Here is a 14,634-nt window from a genome sequence, read left to right on the forward strand (position 1 = left end):
AGAGTTGAGGTTCATTTTTTTTTACAAATAGATATCCAATTTTCTCCTACTAAAAAATGAAAAAATTATTCTTTTCCTATAGAGTTATCTTTGCACTACTGTAAAAAACAAATTCACCACTTATGTGTAGGTCTATTCCTTTACTGTCTTCTGTTTTAGTAATCTACACAGTTTTCAATACCGTAGCTTTATAGTAAGTCTTGGTATCAGGCAGTGTATTTCCTGCAACTCCATTCTTATTTTTTTAAAATTGTTTTGGCTCTTCTGTCCCTTGTATTTCCATAAACGTGTGTGTGTGTGTGTGTATATACATATACACACATACATATATGTATATTTTAAAGCCAATTTGCCAAATTCTGCAAAGAAGAATACCAGAATTTTAATTGGAACTGTTGTTTTTTAGGGAATCTGTCGTCTTACTAACATTGAGTATTCTGAACCTGGTACACATTTATACTTATTTAAGTGATACTTAAATTTCTCTCAGTAATATTTTGTAGTTTTCAGTATATAAATCTTGTAGGTACTTTGTTAACCTTATCCCTAAGTATGTCATGTTTTTTTAAACTATTGTAACAGTATTATTTTTAAAATTTCATTTTTATAATTGTTTCTTGTTGCTGAGTAGAATATGACTGGTTTCACTTTTGCATACCACCTTGTATCCTGCAAGCTTTTTGTAAATTTCTTGAGATTTCCTCACAATTATGTCAACTGTGAATAGACAGTATTGCATTTTCCTTTCCATTATTTCTTTTCTTTTTTGTTTTTGGTTTTGTTTTACCATTCTGGCTAGTACCTCCAGTATCTTATTGTGGTAAAAGCAAACACCTTTTATTTTTCTTGGTCTTAGCAGAAAGGCATTCCATTTCCTACCATTCAGTATGATGTTTGCTGTAAGGGTTTTCATAGACAGTGGTTTTCAGATTGAGGAAGGCCCCTGCTATTTCTAGTTCATACAAAGTTTTTAACATGAAGGGTGTTCAATTTTATCAAGTGCTTTATCTTCATTTATTGCATTTTTTCAGTCTGTCAATACAAATTGATTTTCAAATGAGATGATGAGAGGTATCAATGTAAAGTTTGTTTGTTTGTTTGTTTAAAGTTTTTTGCCTGGTTTTGTTATCACAATAATGCTGTTCTCATATAATAAGTGTTCCCCCTTTTCTGTTTTCCAGAAGAATCTTTGAAGGATTGGCATTATTTCTTCCTAAATGTGTGATAGAATTCATCAGTAATTCCATCTGGTCCTGATATTTTGGAGGGGAGGGTGGTTAACTACAACTTCAATTTCTCTAAAGAAAGATAAAGCTATTGAAGTTCTCTATTTCTTCTTGAATGAACACTGGTCGTTTGTATATTTCAAGGAGTTTGTTAACTTCTAGGTTGTTGAATGTACTGGTATAAATTTGTTCATAAAATGGTTCCTTTTTTAACCTTTTAATGTCTGTAGGATATATAGTGATATCTCCTCTTTCATTCCTGATATTAGTAATCTGTACCTTTTCTCTTTTTTCCTGATTAGTCTTGTGAGGTATATAAATTGCACTGATCTTTTCAAAACAGGTTTTGTTTCATTGACTTTTCTTTATTGTTTTTCTGTTTTCTATGTATTGACTCCTATCTCATATTATTTCTTTCTACTTACTTTTATTTTAATTTGCTCTTCTTAGTTTTTTAAGGAGGAAACAGATCACTCTTTTGAGAACTTACTTCTTTAATAATTTACTAATGTTATAAATTTCCCTCAAAGAATGGTTTTAGCTGCATATGATGAATTAGATGTAATGGGCTTTTATTATCAGTGATTTCAAAATAGTTCCTAGTTTCCTTTGTGATTTCTCCTTGGTTCCATGGATTTTTAGAGGTAATCTAATTAAATAACAAGTTTAAGGATTTCCTGGATGTTTTATTATCATCAATTACTCTTTTCATTCTATTGTCAGAGAGCATACTCTTCAAGATTTCAGTAATTTGAAATCTATTGAGACTTATTTTACCAGGATAGGATTCTATGAGCATTAAAAAGCACAGGTATGCTTACCCATTTGAATAAGATCAAACTTATCACATGCCTATTTATATTTCTGGATATGGGCAAATATTTTGTTAGCACTGACTTATCTCCATTTGCACCAAAAGCTGTGAATCAGTATCAGCCATGACAGATGGCTTGAAAGGACAGTTTGCTTGGACAAAACACACTGGTATAGTAGTCCCCAACTGAAGACTCTAAGTTGGTTCCACAAGTGCTTCCGTATCATCTCAGCCACAGTTGGACAACTTCATCCTTCCCTCAGTCCTTTCAACTTACTTTCCAATGTCGCTTCTGCCCTAATCCTTTAGTTGTTATAACATTAACCTGGAAACAAATTTCTATCCTTCATTACCTTAAATTGATTTATCAGGGTATACTTCCACTAAAGCTGTTCTTCACTAGGCATTATCAAGAATTGAGGTCCATAGATTTGCAATAAACACTAAAGACATAACCCAAATCCCAAAAGCTAATAATTCATTTGCTGGTTCTCTTACAGTTAAAGTTCTCGGTGTAACTTTGTAGTAACTAAGCCTGTCTTTCTTTTTTTTTTCTTTTTTTAAAGATTTTATTTATTTGACAGGACAGAGACAGCACAAGTAGGCAGAGAGGCAGGCAGAGGGAGAGGGAGAAGCAGGCTCTCTACTGAGCAGGGAGCCCGACATGGGGCTCGATCCCAGGACCCTGAGATCATGACCTGAGCCGAAGGCAGCCGCTTAACCGACTGAGCCACCCAGGCACCCACTAAGCCTGTCTTTCATCACAGACACACTGCCAAGTTTTTACCTCAAAAAATCAGTACTGTGGAGAAGAAACTAGCATCATAGGGCAATACATAAACTAGCCTCATAGGGCAATACAGCCTCATAGGGCAATGCAATTTCTGTCATTCAGAAATACTAAACTTATAATTCATAACAATTAAGGCTCAATCATTACTGACAGAAATTACTTTAGAAGATTAATAGATCAAGGGATAGGAGAAAAGTCATCAGAAAAAGGAAGAGAAAATATTTTTAGTGAAGCAAGCAAGCAAAAAACAGATTTCTGGGCTTGGTCCAACAAACATTTGTTTCCCATCCTTAGGCTCATCCCCAATTCCAATTTAACACTTAATCTAAGCTGAAAACATTTTTCTTTTGAAGAATGGAAGGCTGGATAAAAGGAAGGAAAGAAGTCCATCTTTTCTATTAACATGGGTTAATGCCTCTTCAATGTTTCTAAAACAAAAATGATAAACAGTAATATAGAGGGACAAAATATTTTTACTTACTAGCTAATAGAGCATGTGATCCATGTTAATTTCATTACAAGTTCATTAAAACTTTAAAATCTCTTTTGGGTTTTAAAATCCAGAGATTCATGAAAAAAGCTACAAGTTTTATTGTTTCGCTTCTTAATCTTCAGTGACAACTGAAGCTATCATTATTATTTTAACAAAGCTTATTTTGTGTCATCACAGAAAGAAATATTAGACCTTTCCAACACAGACTAAAATTATCCCAAAATACATACAAAACATTCATCCTTTCACTAACAACATTTGTATGTTCCATGCATATTAGGGCCCAACTGTTAATCATGATTATTATATGATCTTACTAACGTGTAATTTTAAACATTTCCCTTTACTCACAAATTATACAATTTTATCATTGTGTTTATGTATTTATTTGTTTACTAAAAAGGCATATTATTCAGCTAAATATCTCCTAAAAGTGATCTAAATTAGTGTTTCTTAACTAAATCCCATTGGGAGACTTTTTGGTCTTTTAAACTGAGTTGGTTTATTATGAAGTGGATTGCTACATTTAGACTACTATCATGAGGGAAATGTACATTGCGTGTAGGTACCTAATCACAATCATCTTCATTTATTCTTAAGAAAATCCCATAAACTTACATTTATTATCTCCAAAGCCAACCAATACCTTAGTCAAATACCTTAGTCAAGAGAGGTTCATTCTGACAAACGGCATTGGCATCCTGTAGAGCCTGCTCGTAGTTCTTCATGGTTAAATATAACTCTGCTCGCAGCAGCAATAATGAATTATCTCTAGGAGCTGAAAGACATGGGCAAGAGAAAAAAATTAAAATGACTACATTTAAAAATAAATCTTTAAGTCACTAAGAGTCTTAAATTGGAAAATAAACATAAAGGCAAAATAAATACTCCCTCAAATCATATGTGGTTTAATAGCTCGAGAAGTGTATTTTACATAGCTTCTCTCAGGAAAACAGAAAGAGTATTAACATGACTTCAAAACGCACCAAGAAAAACAGACTGCCGAACACACTAGGCACAACATTATCTGCAATAATAATGAGTAAATGCTGAATAATCTTAATGCTATAACTAGGTATTAAAAATGAAAAGATTTAAAATAACTTTCTTGAGGGGCGCCTGGGTGGCTCAGTGGGTTAAGTGTCTGCCTTCAGCTCAGGTCATGATCTCAGGGTCCTGGAATCAAGTCCCGCATCGGGCTCCTTGCTCAGTGGGGAACCTGCTTCTCCCTCTCCCTCTCCCTGCCAATCCCCCTGCTTGTGCTCTCTCTGTCAAATAAATAAATAAAATCTTTAAAAAATAAATAAAATAACTTTCTTGAAAGTATACAAGGAAATTTATACTCAAGAAACAAAAGAATGTATAATTTGTTTTCTTATACAACTGCATGGATGTGGACTTATCATCATAAATGTACCTACAGTATGTTCTCTTAAGTGAGAAAGGAAAGGGAAAAAAATTTCCTCAAACAGAAGAGAGCTTGAGAACTGCTCATATGAGACTATGGAGATAAGCTTCGCTACACAGAATCCAAGAGTGACTCTATGAGCTGATAAGTAGTATGTGAAGTCCTTGACTTGGCAAGGTACCATGGAAAGGTGACAAAGCCAGAGCTTATGAAAGCAGAACCATCACAGCCATTTTCATCCTGCTGGGACCTGGTTCACTCTACCTATGCTCATTGCAGGATCTTTCCAATAGAGCTACAGCATGCATTTTAATTGATAAATAGTCTAAGTACCTAATGTGTTCTTATTTCTCTACCTAATACCCATTTCAGTTTGCTCCAGAACCTAGACCTTGACTCTCTCTCAAACTAGCCACTTGGTACTTTCCAAATGCCACCACGTCTAGTTTATGTAGGGAAGTGGGCAAGTGTGCATAATAGAACTCATGCAAAAGGATATTACATCAAGACATGGGGGCGCTACTTACGACTCTGTTATTGCTACATATGTGTAATAGAGAGATGGTCTGACAAGGAAAAAAGGTGGGAAACGAGCAAAGATATGGCAGAAATGGAGAATCTAACAATAAACGTTGAATCTTTTAAAATGACATGGACTGGTTAGAGTAAGGATCAACAACTTTTTTCTGCAAAAAACCAAACAGTAAGTATTTTAGGTTTTGTAGGCCAGGAAGAAACTTGAGGATATTGTACAGGTACTTATATAACAAGAAAACAAATTTTCACAAAATTTTTATTGGCAAAATTTAAAAATAACTAATAATTTAGTACTTTTTTGTAATACAGTTCTACTAATTAGAAGAATGGAATTCTTTGGGGGAAGGGACAACATTTTCCTTAAAGTTCAAAGTTAGTGTCCCCTATCATCAAAATAAATTGAAAATGTTCATGTGCTGGTTATGATCTGTAATGAGATTTTATGTTTTTCATCTTGGAATATGAAATACGATGTCAATTCACAAGCATATGATTTTAAATTGAGCATTTTATTGCTTATAAGTTCTTTATAGAATTCTACTAGATTCTTCTCATATTTGTCTCTGTAGTATGTCATATAGTAAACATAATTACAGATTAATCATTTCCAACTGAAGACTAAGTAAAAGTTCCTCAAATGCACAATTAAATACATTTTCAAATACAGAAATAAACTTTATAGAGACTTTTGGAAATCCCAAAAACAAAATGCTGCTAGAACTATAGTTTGAGCTTGAGAAATACACCTGCTGCAAATGGGGTGAGAATGAAGATCTCCCACCTTGTTCCTACTTTGCCAAGAGTTGATTCTCTTGAATCCTCTAAACAACCATATCATGTGAAAACAATCAGCTTTGACTCTGGCATGCGAGGTTTTATTCCTTGTGTTTCTTTTCATTCCCACATTGAAGTAACAGTGGTGATAGCAGACATTTTTCTTCTCTTATTCTTGAATTATAAAAGGAAATGTGGAATGTTTTAACATGAAATATGTTTACTGTAAGCTCCTGACAGAGGATATTTATCAAATTAGTTAAGTTTCTTTCTATTCCTAGTTTTCTAAGAAGGCATTATAACAAGTGGGTGCTGAATTTTATAGTATGCTCTTTCAGCAGGAGAGAGATTACTTGGAGTTTATCTCCTTAAATCTGTCCTTATAGGGAATTACATTGAACAATTTGCCTAATACTGAAACATCCTCATATTCTTGGGATAAGCTCATCTTGATCTTAAGTCTTACTATATTGCTGGATTCAGATACTAAGAAATTTAACTAAGATTTTGGCAACTATGTAGGTAGTAAGACTAGCCTGTAATTTTTTTCCTGTCAAAGCTTAATTGATTATAGTATCAAAACTACACTAATCTTATAAAACTAAATGAAAAATTTCCCATATCTCTCCACGATCTGAAATAAGATGAAAGTTAATCTGCCTTGAAAGCTTGTTAAAATTTGCTTGACCTTAGGGTCTTTTTCAAAAGAAAAAGCCCTGAGTAGCACTTCTATTTTGTTTGTGGTTATTGGCCAATGTCAGGCTTTTACTTCTTCTTGGGTCAATTTTGATAATTTATAGTTTCCTTAAAATTGTCCTTTTTATATAGGCTTTAAAATCTGTTATGTTCTTTTATATCTGCAATTGTGCTTCTTTTTCATTCCTGATCCTAATTGTGCTTTGCTTTTTCATCACATTTGCCAAACATTTGTTTCTTTTATTGGTCTTTGTAATGAACCAGCTTCTGACTTCTTAACCAACATAATTTTTTTGTTTCACTAATGTTTTCTTCATTATCTCTTTGCTTACACTTGTGTTAGCTTAATTGATCTTGACAAAATTTTTGGAGTTAAAAACACTCTTCATTTACATTTATTTTTAATCATTCTTCTCTAATGAAGGCAGTTAAGCCTCTACTCCTCACCATTCTAAAGGCTACTTTTACTGAAGTCCAAAACAGTCACTTCCCATCCAGACACTGAATGAATCAAACTGTTTTCTTTGTTGACTTCCACCATCTGGCAATCCATTTATGAAGCCAGAACTTTATAATTTAATCTTTTAAAACATTTCAAATAAATCTCTACACATTTCCTAAGCATTAAGCCTTAAGCTTAATAAAACTGAATTTATGGAGGAATCACAAAAAATAAATGGAAGAGATAAAGCACCTTAAAATTATTTGTGGGGAGACAGCTTATGGAAGAAAAACACACGTGTGCACCTTCCAAGAAACTGACAAAAATATCCAAACAGTTGATCAATTAAATGGGGAAAGGAGTCAGAGTACAGTTTGAGAACCAGGCTTTGTGAGGAAAAGAAGAGAGAGTCTACTCTCTACATTTGTGTTTAGAGTTAATCAAAGACTGTTCTCCTCCAACTGCAACCCAGGGTCATTGTCATGCTGGGAGCTAGAGTTACAACTGTAAGATCTGTCAAATGAGTGGGCAGTGATGAGAAGTAGAGAACTGTACAAGTGTTATTTATGAAGAGTTGAATGACTTGATACACAAAGCAATGTCAGCTAAGTAGTGGTCCTGGTGAATAGAAAGAATAAATGGCAGTACTCCTCACGGTTTATTTGTTCAAAATGATGTAGGACTTACAAAGTCAAGGCTACAAAATCATAAATGTGTATCTTGAACTTTTTATATATATATACACCTGAGTGATTACTACCCAGATCAGGACCTAAGAAAGCTCCTTTGCACTTTCCCAGGTAGTACACCTTTCCTAAAGGTAACCACCATTCTGACTTCTATCAACATGAATTACTTTCACCTGTTTCTGAACTTATACATGGGGTTATATAAATAGAATGTATTCTTTTGTATCTGTCACCATCATTCTGTGAGATTTCTCCATAGTGCTGTATGTCTCTCTTTAAAAAACAAAACAAAACAAAAAAACCTGCTGCCTATGGAAAGAGCCAAGATGTCCATCAACAGATGAATGGATAAAGATGTGGTATATATATACAATGCAATATTATGCAGCCATCAAAAAACCCCCAAATCTTGCCATTTGCAACGACATGGATGGAACTAGAGGGTATGATGCTCAGCGAAATAAGTCAATCAGAGAAAGACAAGTATCATATGATCTCACTGATATGAGGAATTCTTAATCTCAGGAAACAAACTGAGGGTTGTTGGAGTGGTGGGGGGTGGGAGGGATGGGGTGACTGGGTGATAGACATTGGGGAGGGTATGGGCTATGGTGAGTGCTGTGAATTGTGTAAGACTGATGAATCACAGACCTGTATCTCTGAAACAAGATAGTAGGAAGGAAAAAATGAAGGGGGGGGAATCAAAGGGGGAGACGAACCATGAAAGACTATGGATTCTGAAAAACAAACAGGGTTCTAGGGGGGAGGAGAGTGGGGGGATGGGTTAGCCCAGTGATGGGTATTAAGGAGGGCATGTTCTGCATGGAGCACTGGGTGTTATACACAGTGAATCATGGAACATTACATCAAAAACTAATGATGTAATGTATGGTGACTAATATAACATAATAAAATAAAAATTAAAAAAGCCCTGCTGCATAATACACTGTATGACTTGATTTAAATATTCTACTGACAGGTTGTTATCCAAATGTTTTTGGCAAACATATATATATATATATATAAAGCTGCATTGAAGATTCTTCTAGGTCTTTTCTTGGGCATAAGCATTAATTTCCATTTGGCATATACTCAAAAGTGGAAATACTGTGCCAGAAGTTATGTTTACATTTAGCTTTAGTAGGTACTTCCAAACATATTCAACTTGCCCCAATTTGCGCTTTCAGCAGCAATGTAAGAGTTCCGATTGCTTCCAATACTTGCCAAAGCTAGATATGGTTACTCTTTTTCGTTTTCAGGTATGCTTTAATATCTTTAGTTTAAATTTGCATTTGATCAGTAATTACATTGGGCACTCTTTCATATATTTACTGCCCATTTTGATACCTAGTTTTACAAAGCATCTGTTCAACTCTACCTATTTAGACAGACTTCCTTTTTTGTTCTTGAACTATAGGCATCCTTTTCAATATTCTGAATCGACATTCTCATCTAGATATGTATTACAAATACCCATCATCTTTTCACTCTGGGGGATCTCTGAGGAACAGAAGTTAATTTTAATTAAATCAAATTTATCGGGGCACCTGGGTGGCTCAGTCGTTAAGCATCTGCCTTTGGCTCAGGTCATGATCCCAGGGTCCTGGGATTGAGCCCCGCATTGGGGTCCCTGCTCAGCGGGAAGCCTGCTTCTCCCTCTCCCACTCCCCCTGCTTGTATTCCCTCTCTCGCTGTGTCTGTCAAATAAATAAATTTAAAAATCTTTTTTAAAAAATAAAATAATCAAATTTAACTATCTTTTCCTGTATGGTTATGCTTTTTGTCTTAAAAAGTATCACCTCCCCTAAGTTCATGAAAATATTGATTTTTTTAGATCTCTGATAATTTCCATGTATGATATGCAATGGGCATCTAGGTTCATTTTTTCCCAAATGGATGAGCAACAGACTTAGACTATTTAAAAGACTTTTTCCCCCCATTTAACTCTATTGGCATCTTTGTAACAAACCAAGTGACTATACATGAGAGTCCTTTTCTATGTGTCTATACTTGGGCCAATACAACTCTGTACTAATTACTACAGCTGTATTATACTAAGCCTCAGTGTCTTGCAGTATCAGTTCTCCAGCTTTGTTATTTTTCCTCATTATTGTGTGGCCATTCATCAACTTCTACCAAAACCATTAGCTGAGATTTTGACTGAGAATGCACTGAATCTACAGTTCAATATGCACAGAACTGACATCTTATCAATACTGAGTTTTGCAATCCATGGAAATCATACATCTTTCTGCTTATTTAATTTCTTGCAGAAGTGTTTTGTATTTTCAGCATAGAGGTCTTGAACAACTTTCAGGTATTTCAAGATTTACTCCGAAGAATTTTTTGGTTACATAAATGGGTTTTCTATTTTGTTTTTTACTAAGTATATATAATTATCACTGATCTTTCTGTATCAACCTTATAGTCAACAACCTTGATAATTCACTTATAATTTCTAATAGTTCAAATATTCCTCTGAAGTTCCTATGTACTGCAACATGTCATCTACAAATAATATTTTATTTTTCCAATCTCAATACCTCTTTTCTCCTTGTTGCATCAGCTAGAATCTTAATACAGTGCAAAATGGCAGTGATGGCAGTGAACACCCTTGTCAGCTTTTCCTTCAGTGGGAAAACATTCAGTATTTTATCATTACGATGATTGCTACAGATTTTGTAAATTTAAATTCAATTTAGTTAACACACAGTATATTATTAGTTTCAGGACAGAATTTAGTCATTATTTCACTTGCATATAACACCCAGTGCTCATTACATCAAGGGTCTTTCCTTAATGCCTATCCCTCAATTATCCCTTCCCCCTACCCACCTCCCCTCCAGCAACCCTGTTTGTTTCCTATAGTTAAGAGTCTTTTATGGTTTGCCTCCGTCTTTATCTTATTTTACTTTTCCTTCCCTTTCCCTGTATCCATCTGTTTTGTTTCTTAAATTCCACGAGTGAAATCATATGGTATTTCTTTCTCTGACTTATTTCGCTTAGCATAATATCCTCTATTTCCATCCATGTCATTACAGATGGCAAGATTTCATTCTTTTTGATGGCTGAATAATATTCCACCATATATATACCGTTGCCTTTATCCATTCATCTGTCAATGGACATCTGGGCTCTTTCCATAGTTTGGCTATTGTGGACATTGCTGCTGTAAACATTGGGGCACATGTGCCCCCTTTGAATTACTATTTTTGTATCCTTTAGATAAATACCTAGTAGTGCAATTGCTGGATCATAGGGTAGCTCTATTTTTAACTTTTTGAGGAACCTCCATACTGTTTTCCAGAGTGGTTGCACCAGCTTGCATTCCCACCAACAGTGTAGGAGGGTTCCCCTTTCTGTACATCCTCACCAACATCTGCTGGTTCCTAAGTTGTTAATTTTAGCCATTCTCACAAGTGTGAGGTGGTATCTCATTGTGGTCGTATGATTTTTCTCTATTCTGTAGATGTAGTGAATTACATTGGTTGATACACAAGGATTAAATGGACATTTTACTTGACCGTGATGTGTTTCAAGTGTATCACTGGACTCAATCTGCTAATATTTTTTTTCCCAAAGGTAACCACTGCCCTCACAATATGCTATATAATTTTGCCTGTTTGGGTTTAGACATAAATAGAATCACACGGTAAAAATGCTTTTGAGTCTGGTTTCTTTCACCCAACATTATGTTTGTGATTTGTCCACATTGTAGTAACTGTAGCTGGTTTACTTTCTTTCTGTATAGTATTCCAAAAGGCATCATAATTCAGTCACTCATTGCATTCTTATTGGAGATGTGGGTTGCTTCCACTTCAGGGCTATCTCTACATAAGGATATAAACTTGCATATTCGTGTACATTCTTTCAGTGCACATATATGTGAACCTTATTGAAACTGCTCAGCCAAAGGTCATATTTAACATTTCAGGTACTACTAAACAATTTTCCAGGTGTATAATTTGCAGACTCATCTGCAGCATATGATAGTGCTCATCTCCATCTTCTCCAACAGTTTGTATTGTGATCTTCATTCCCAGCAGCTGTTATTTATTTTTAAGATTTATTTATTTTAGAGAGAGCATGGGCAGGGGAAGGGGCCGGAGGGGAGAGGGGCGGGGGGGGGGCAGAGAGAGAGAGAGAGAGAGAGAGAGAGAGAGAGAGAGAGAGAAGCAGACTCCCCACTAAGCAGAGAGCCTGCCACTGGGCTTGATCTCAGGACCCTAGGATCATGACCTGAGCCAAAATCGAGAGTCAGATGCTTAACTGACTGGGTCACCCAGGCTCCCCAACAGTTTTTAAAAGTTCTATACTTCTACTGTCTAAGACAGTAGCCACTAGATACGTGTGGCTACTGGGCAACTGAAATGGGGCTGCAGCAACAGAGGAACCGAGATACTGACTTTTTAATTTTAACTAATTGAAATTTAAATTTAAAAGCTAATACTCTATTGACTAGTGGAAAACTTTTAATTTGGAACAATTTCAATACGCCAATCTACTTTTTCAACTCTAAGTTTTATGAAATTGAAATATAAAGGAAGTATTTCTGATGAAAATTTTGTATCCAAGTTGGGATAGGCAGTACATGTAAAATACACAATGCATTTGATTTTTTTAGTAAAATCTCCATTTTTTACATTGAAGGTATGTTGAAATAATATATTGGATGTATAGGTTTAAAAAATATTAAGATAAATTTCACCTGCTTCTTTTCACCTTTTACATGTGGCTACCAGAAATTTAAAATTACATATGTGGCTTACACAGTATTTCCACTGGACAGTGCTGCTCCATGCTACATATAAACAAAATAGATGAAAATTCAAAAATATACAGCCTGCTAAAGTATGAATATATTGGCTGCAAAAATGGTACAGAATACTTGTTATATAAAACGCAATTTCACTGCTCTACTCCAACAATGAATCCCTCAATTTAAATATAGGTGCGCCCTCTAAAAGGGAAAACCTTAACTCTAAATTTAAAATAAAATGCATAATGACTACAGCACACAAGATTCTTTTAGTAACAAAAAATTAAACCAAGTCTCCTTGGCTAGTGATTTAAATCATACATAACCTGTAGCAAAAGGAAGTTTGGTCTTTTAAATTACATATTCTTAACAGGTGGGGGGAGGGGTAAAAGAGAGCCTGGTGCTGGTCACAGATTTTAGTTATTTTAAAAATTAAACACACACACTAGTTAATATAACGAATAAGCTAATCACACCATAACAACATCTAATGCCCTTTGAGAGAGAATGTACAAGTAATAAAAGCAGAACGGAAGGGGATCCTTCCTGGATTCTTTAGCTGAAACCCCCAGAGCAAATCCTGCCACATCACAAGGCACTCCGTTTGTGCGCCTCTAGGGTGTTAGTTATTTGCATTTTCCTGCAGGGCAAATAAAAACACTTGGTCATCCTCCCACTTCTAGACAGCGGAGATGGGAGCGAAAGGCAGTCTTGGCCTCACAGAGCTACTCAGGAAGGATGCGGAGATTCTGTGAAAGACGGGACCAGTGGGGCGCAGCTGGCCCCTGACACCAGCCACCCCGGTTGCTGGTTGACCTTACCACCTTCGGAAGAAAATAACCCCTAAGCCTGAAAAAAGCTCTCGACGTCCACCCCTGCTGCTCGACAGGTAGGCAAGGCTGGCGGGCCAGCTCCCAAGGCCGACTTACCCAGATCCAGAGCCTGGTCGCACCTGAGCAGCGCGGCCTCGGGCTGCTGCTGGCGCTGCAGACCCCGCGCCTGGCCCGCCAGCCTGCGCACGCGGCACTCGGCCGGGAAGCACTTCTCCAGCAGGCCGCTCAGCACCACGTTGACTCTCCGAGCCTGCAGCCGGGCCGGCCCCGACTCCACGCAGCGCTTGCACACCGTCAGCCCGCACGGCAGGGTCACCGGCTTGTGGAGCAGCCGCTGGCAGCGCGGACAGCCCAGCAGGTCACCGGGCGCGACGGGCGCCGAGGCCGGCTGTTCCCCACGCGGCTCCTGGGGGGCGCGGCCCGGCCTCCCAGCCGGCAGCCGCCACTCGCGCTGGCCCAGGGCGCACGCGAGGCTGCCCGCCAGCTCCCCCAGCTCGTCCGGCCGCAGCGCTCCGAGCCGCGCGGCGCCGCGGAACGCGCCCAGGGCCTCGGGGAGCCGGCCCGCGCGGGCCAGCGCGTCCCCCAGCCGCAGGCACAGGCCGCGGTCGGGCTGCGCCAGCCCGGCCAGCATCGATCGGAAGAGCTCCGCTGCCATCTCATACTCGCCGGCGCGGAAGGCCTCGTCGCCCTTCTCCAAGCGCTTGGCGAAAGGCTCCCCGCAGTCGCAGCCGGGGCATTGGGGCGGCGGCGGCGGCGGCGGCGGGACCGGTTCGGGGCTCATAGCCACGGGGCTGCGGCGCCGTAGGCCCGGACGTTAGAAGCCTAGGCGAGAGAATGCTCCGCTGCCCGGAGCCCAGCGGCGGAACCGCGGCCGCCGCCTCCGCCAAGAGCCCCGCGCGTCTGGGGGCGGCCGCTCCGGGCCGCGGGTACCACTAGCAAGGGCGGGCGCAAGGCTGGGGCGGTGTCCCCCGCGCGGCGTGGGCGGCCGGTCCCGCCGGGCCACAACCCCACCCGGGCAGAGGCGGGGACGGGGCGGGCACAGCCTGAGTCCCGGCGCTCGCGAAGCCCCCTCCTCGCCCCGCTCGCTTATGTAACCCAGGCGGCCTCTGAGAACGTGGCGACCCCCTCCCCACGTCCGCGTCTCCTGCAAACGCTCTCCCTCCTCGTCCC

General features: G+C 38.5%; 1 protein-coding gene across 2 annotated transcripts in view; it reads right to left on the bottom strand.

The window, feature by feature from the left end:
* The window catches only part of LONRF2 (LON peptidase N-terminal domain and ring finger 2), a 37,558-nt gene extending 23,313 nt beyond the window's left edge, over nucleotides 1-14,245 (bottom strand). For both annotated transcript variants that reach the window (XM_028104016.2, XM_088026225.1), the window contains exons 1-2: nucleotides 13,561-14,245; nucleotides 3,986-4,104 (exon numbers count right to left, since the gene is read on the bottom strand). In XM_028104016.2, the coding sequence (XP_027959817.2) occupies nucleotides 3,986-4,104; nucleotides 13,561-14,245 (804 nt within the window). The remainder of the gene's footprint in view (nucleotides 1-3,985; nucleotides 4,105-13,560) is intronic.
* Between the last annotated feature and the right edge of the window lie 389 nt (nucleotides 14,246-14,634).

The sequence above is a fragment of the Eumetopias jubatus genome, unplaced genomic scaffold (genome assembly GCF_037043125.1).
Source record: "Eumetopias jubatus isolate StellerSeaLion01/CBP00866 unplaced genomic scaffold, mEumJub1_p1.0 scaffold_9, whole genome shotgun sequence".
In the NCBI taxonomy this organism is placed as follows: Eukaryota; Metazoa; Chordata; class Mammalia; order Carnivora; family Otariidae; genus Eumetopias; species Eumetopias jubatus.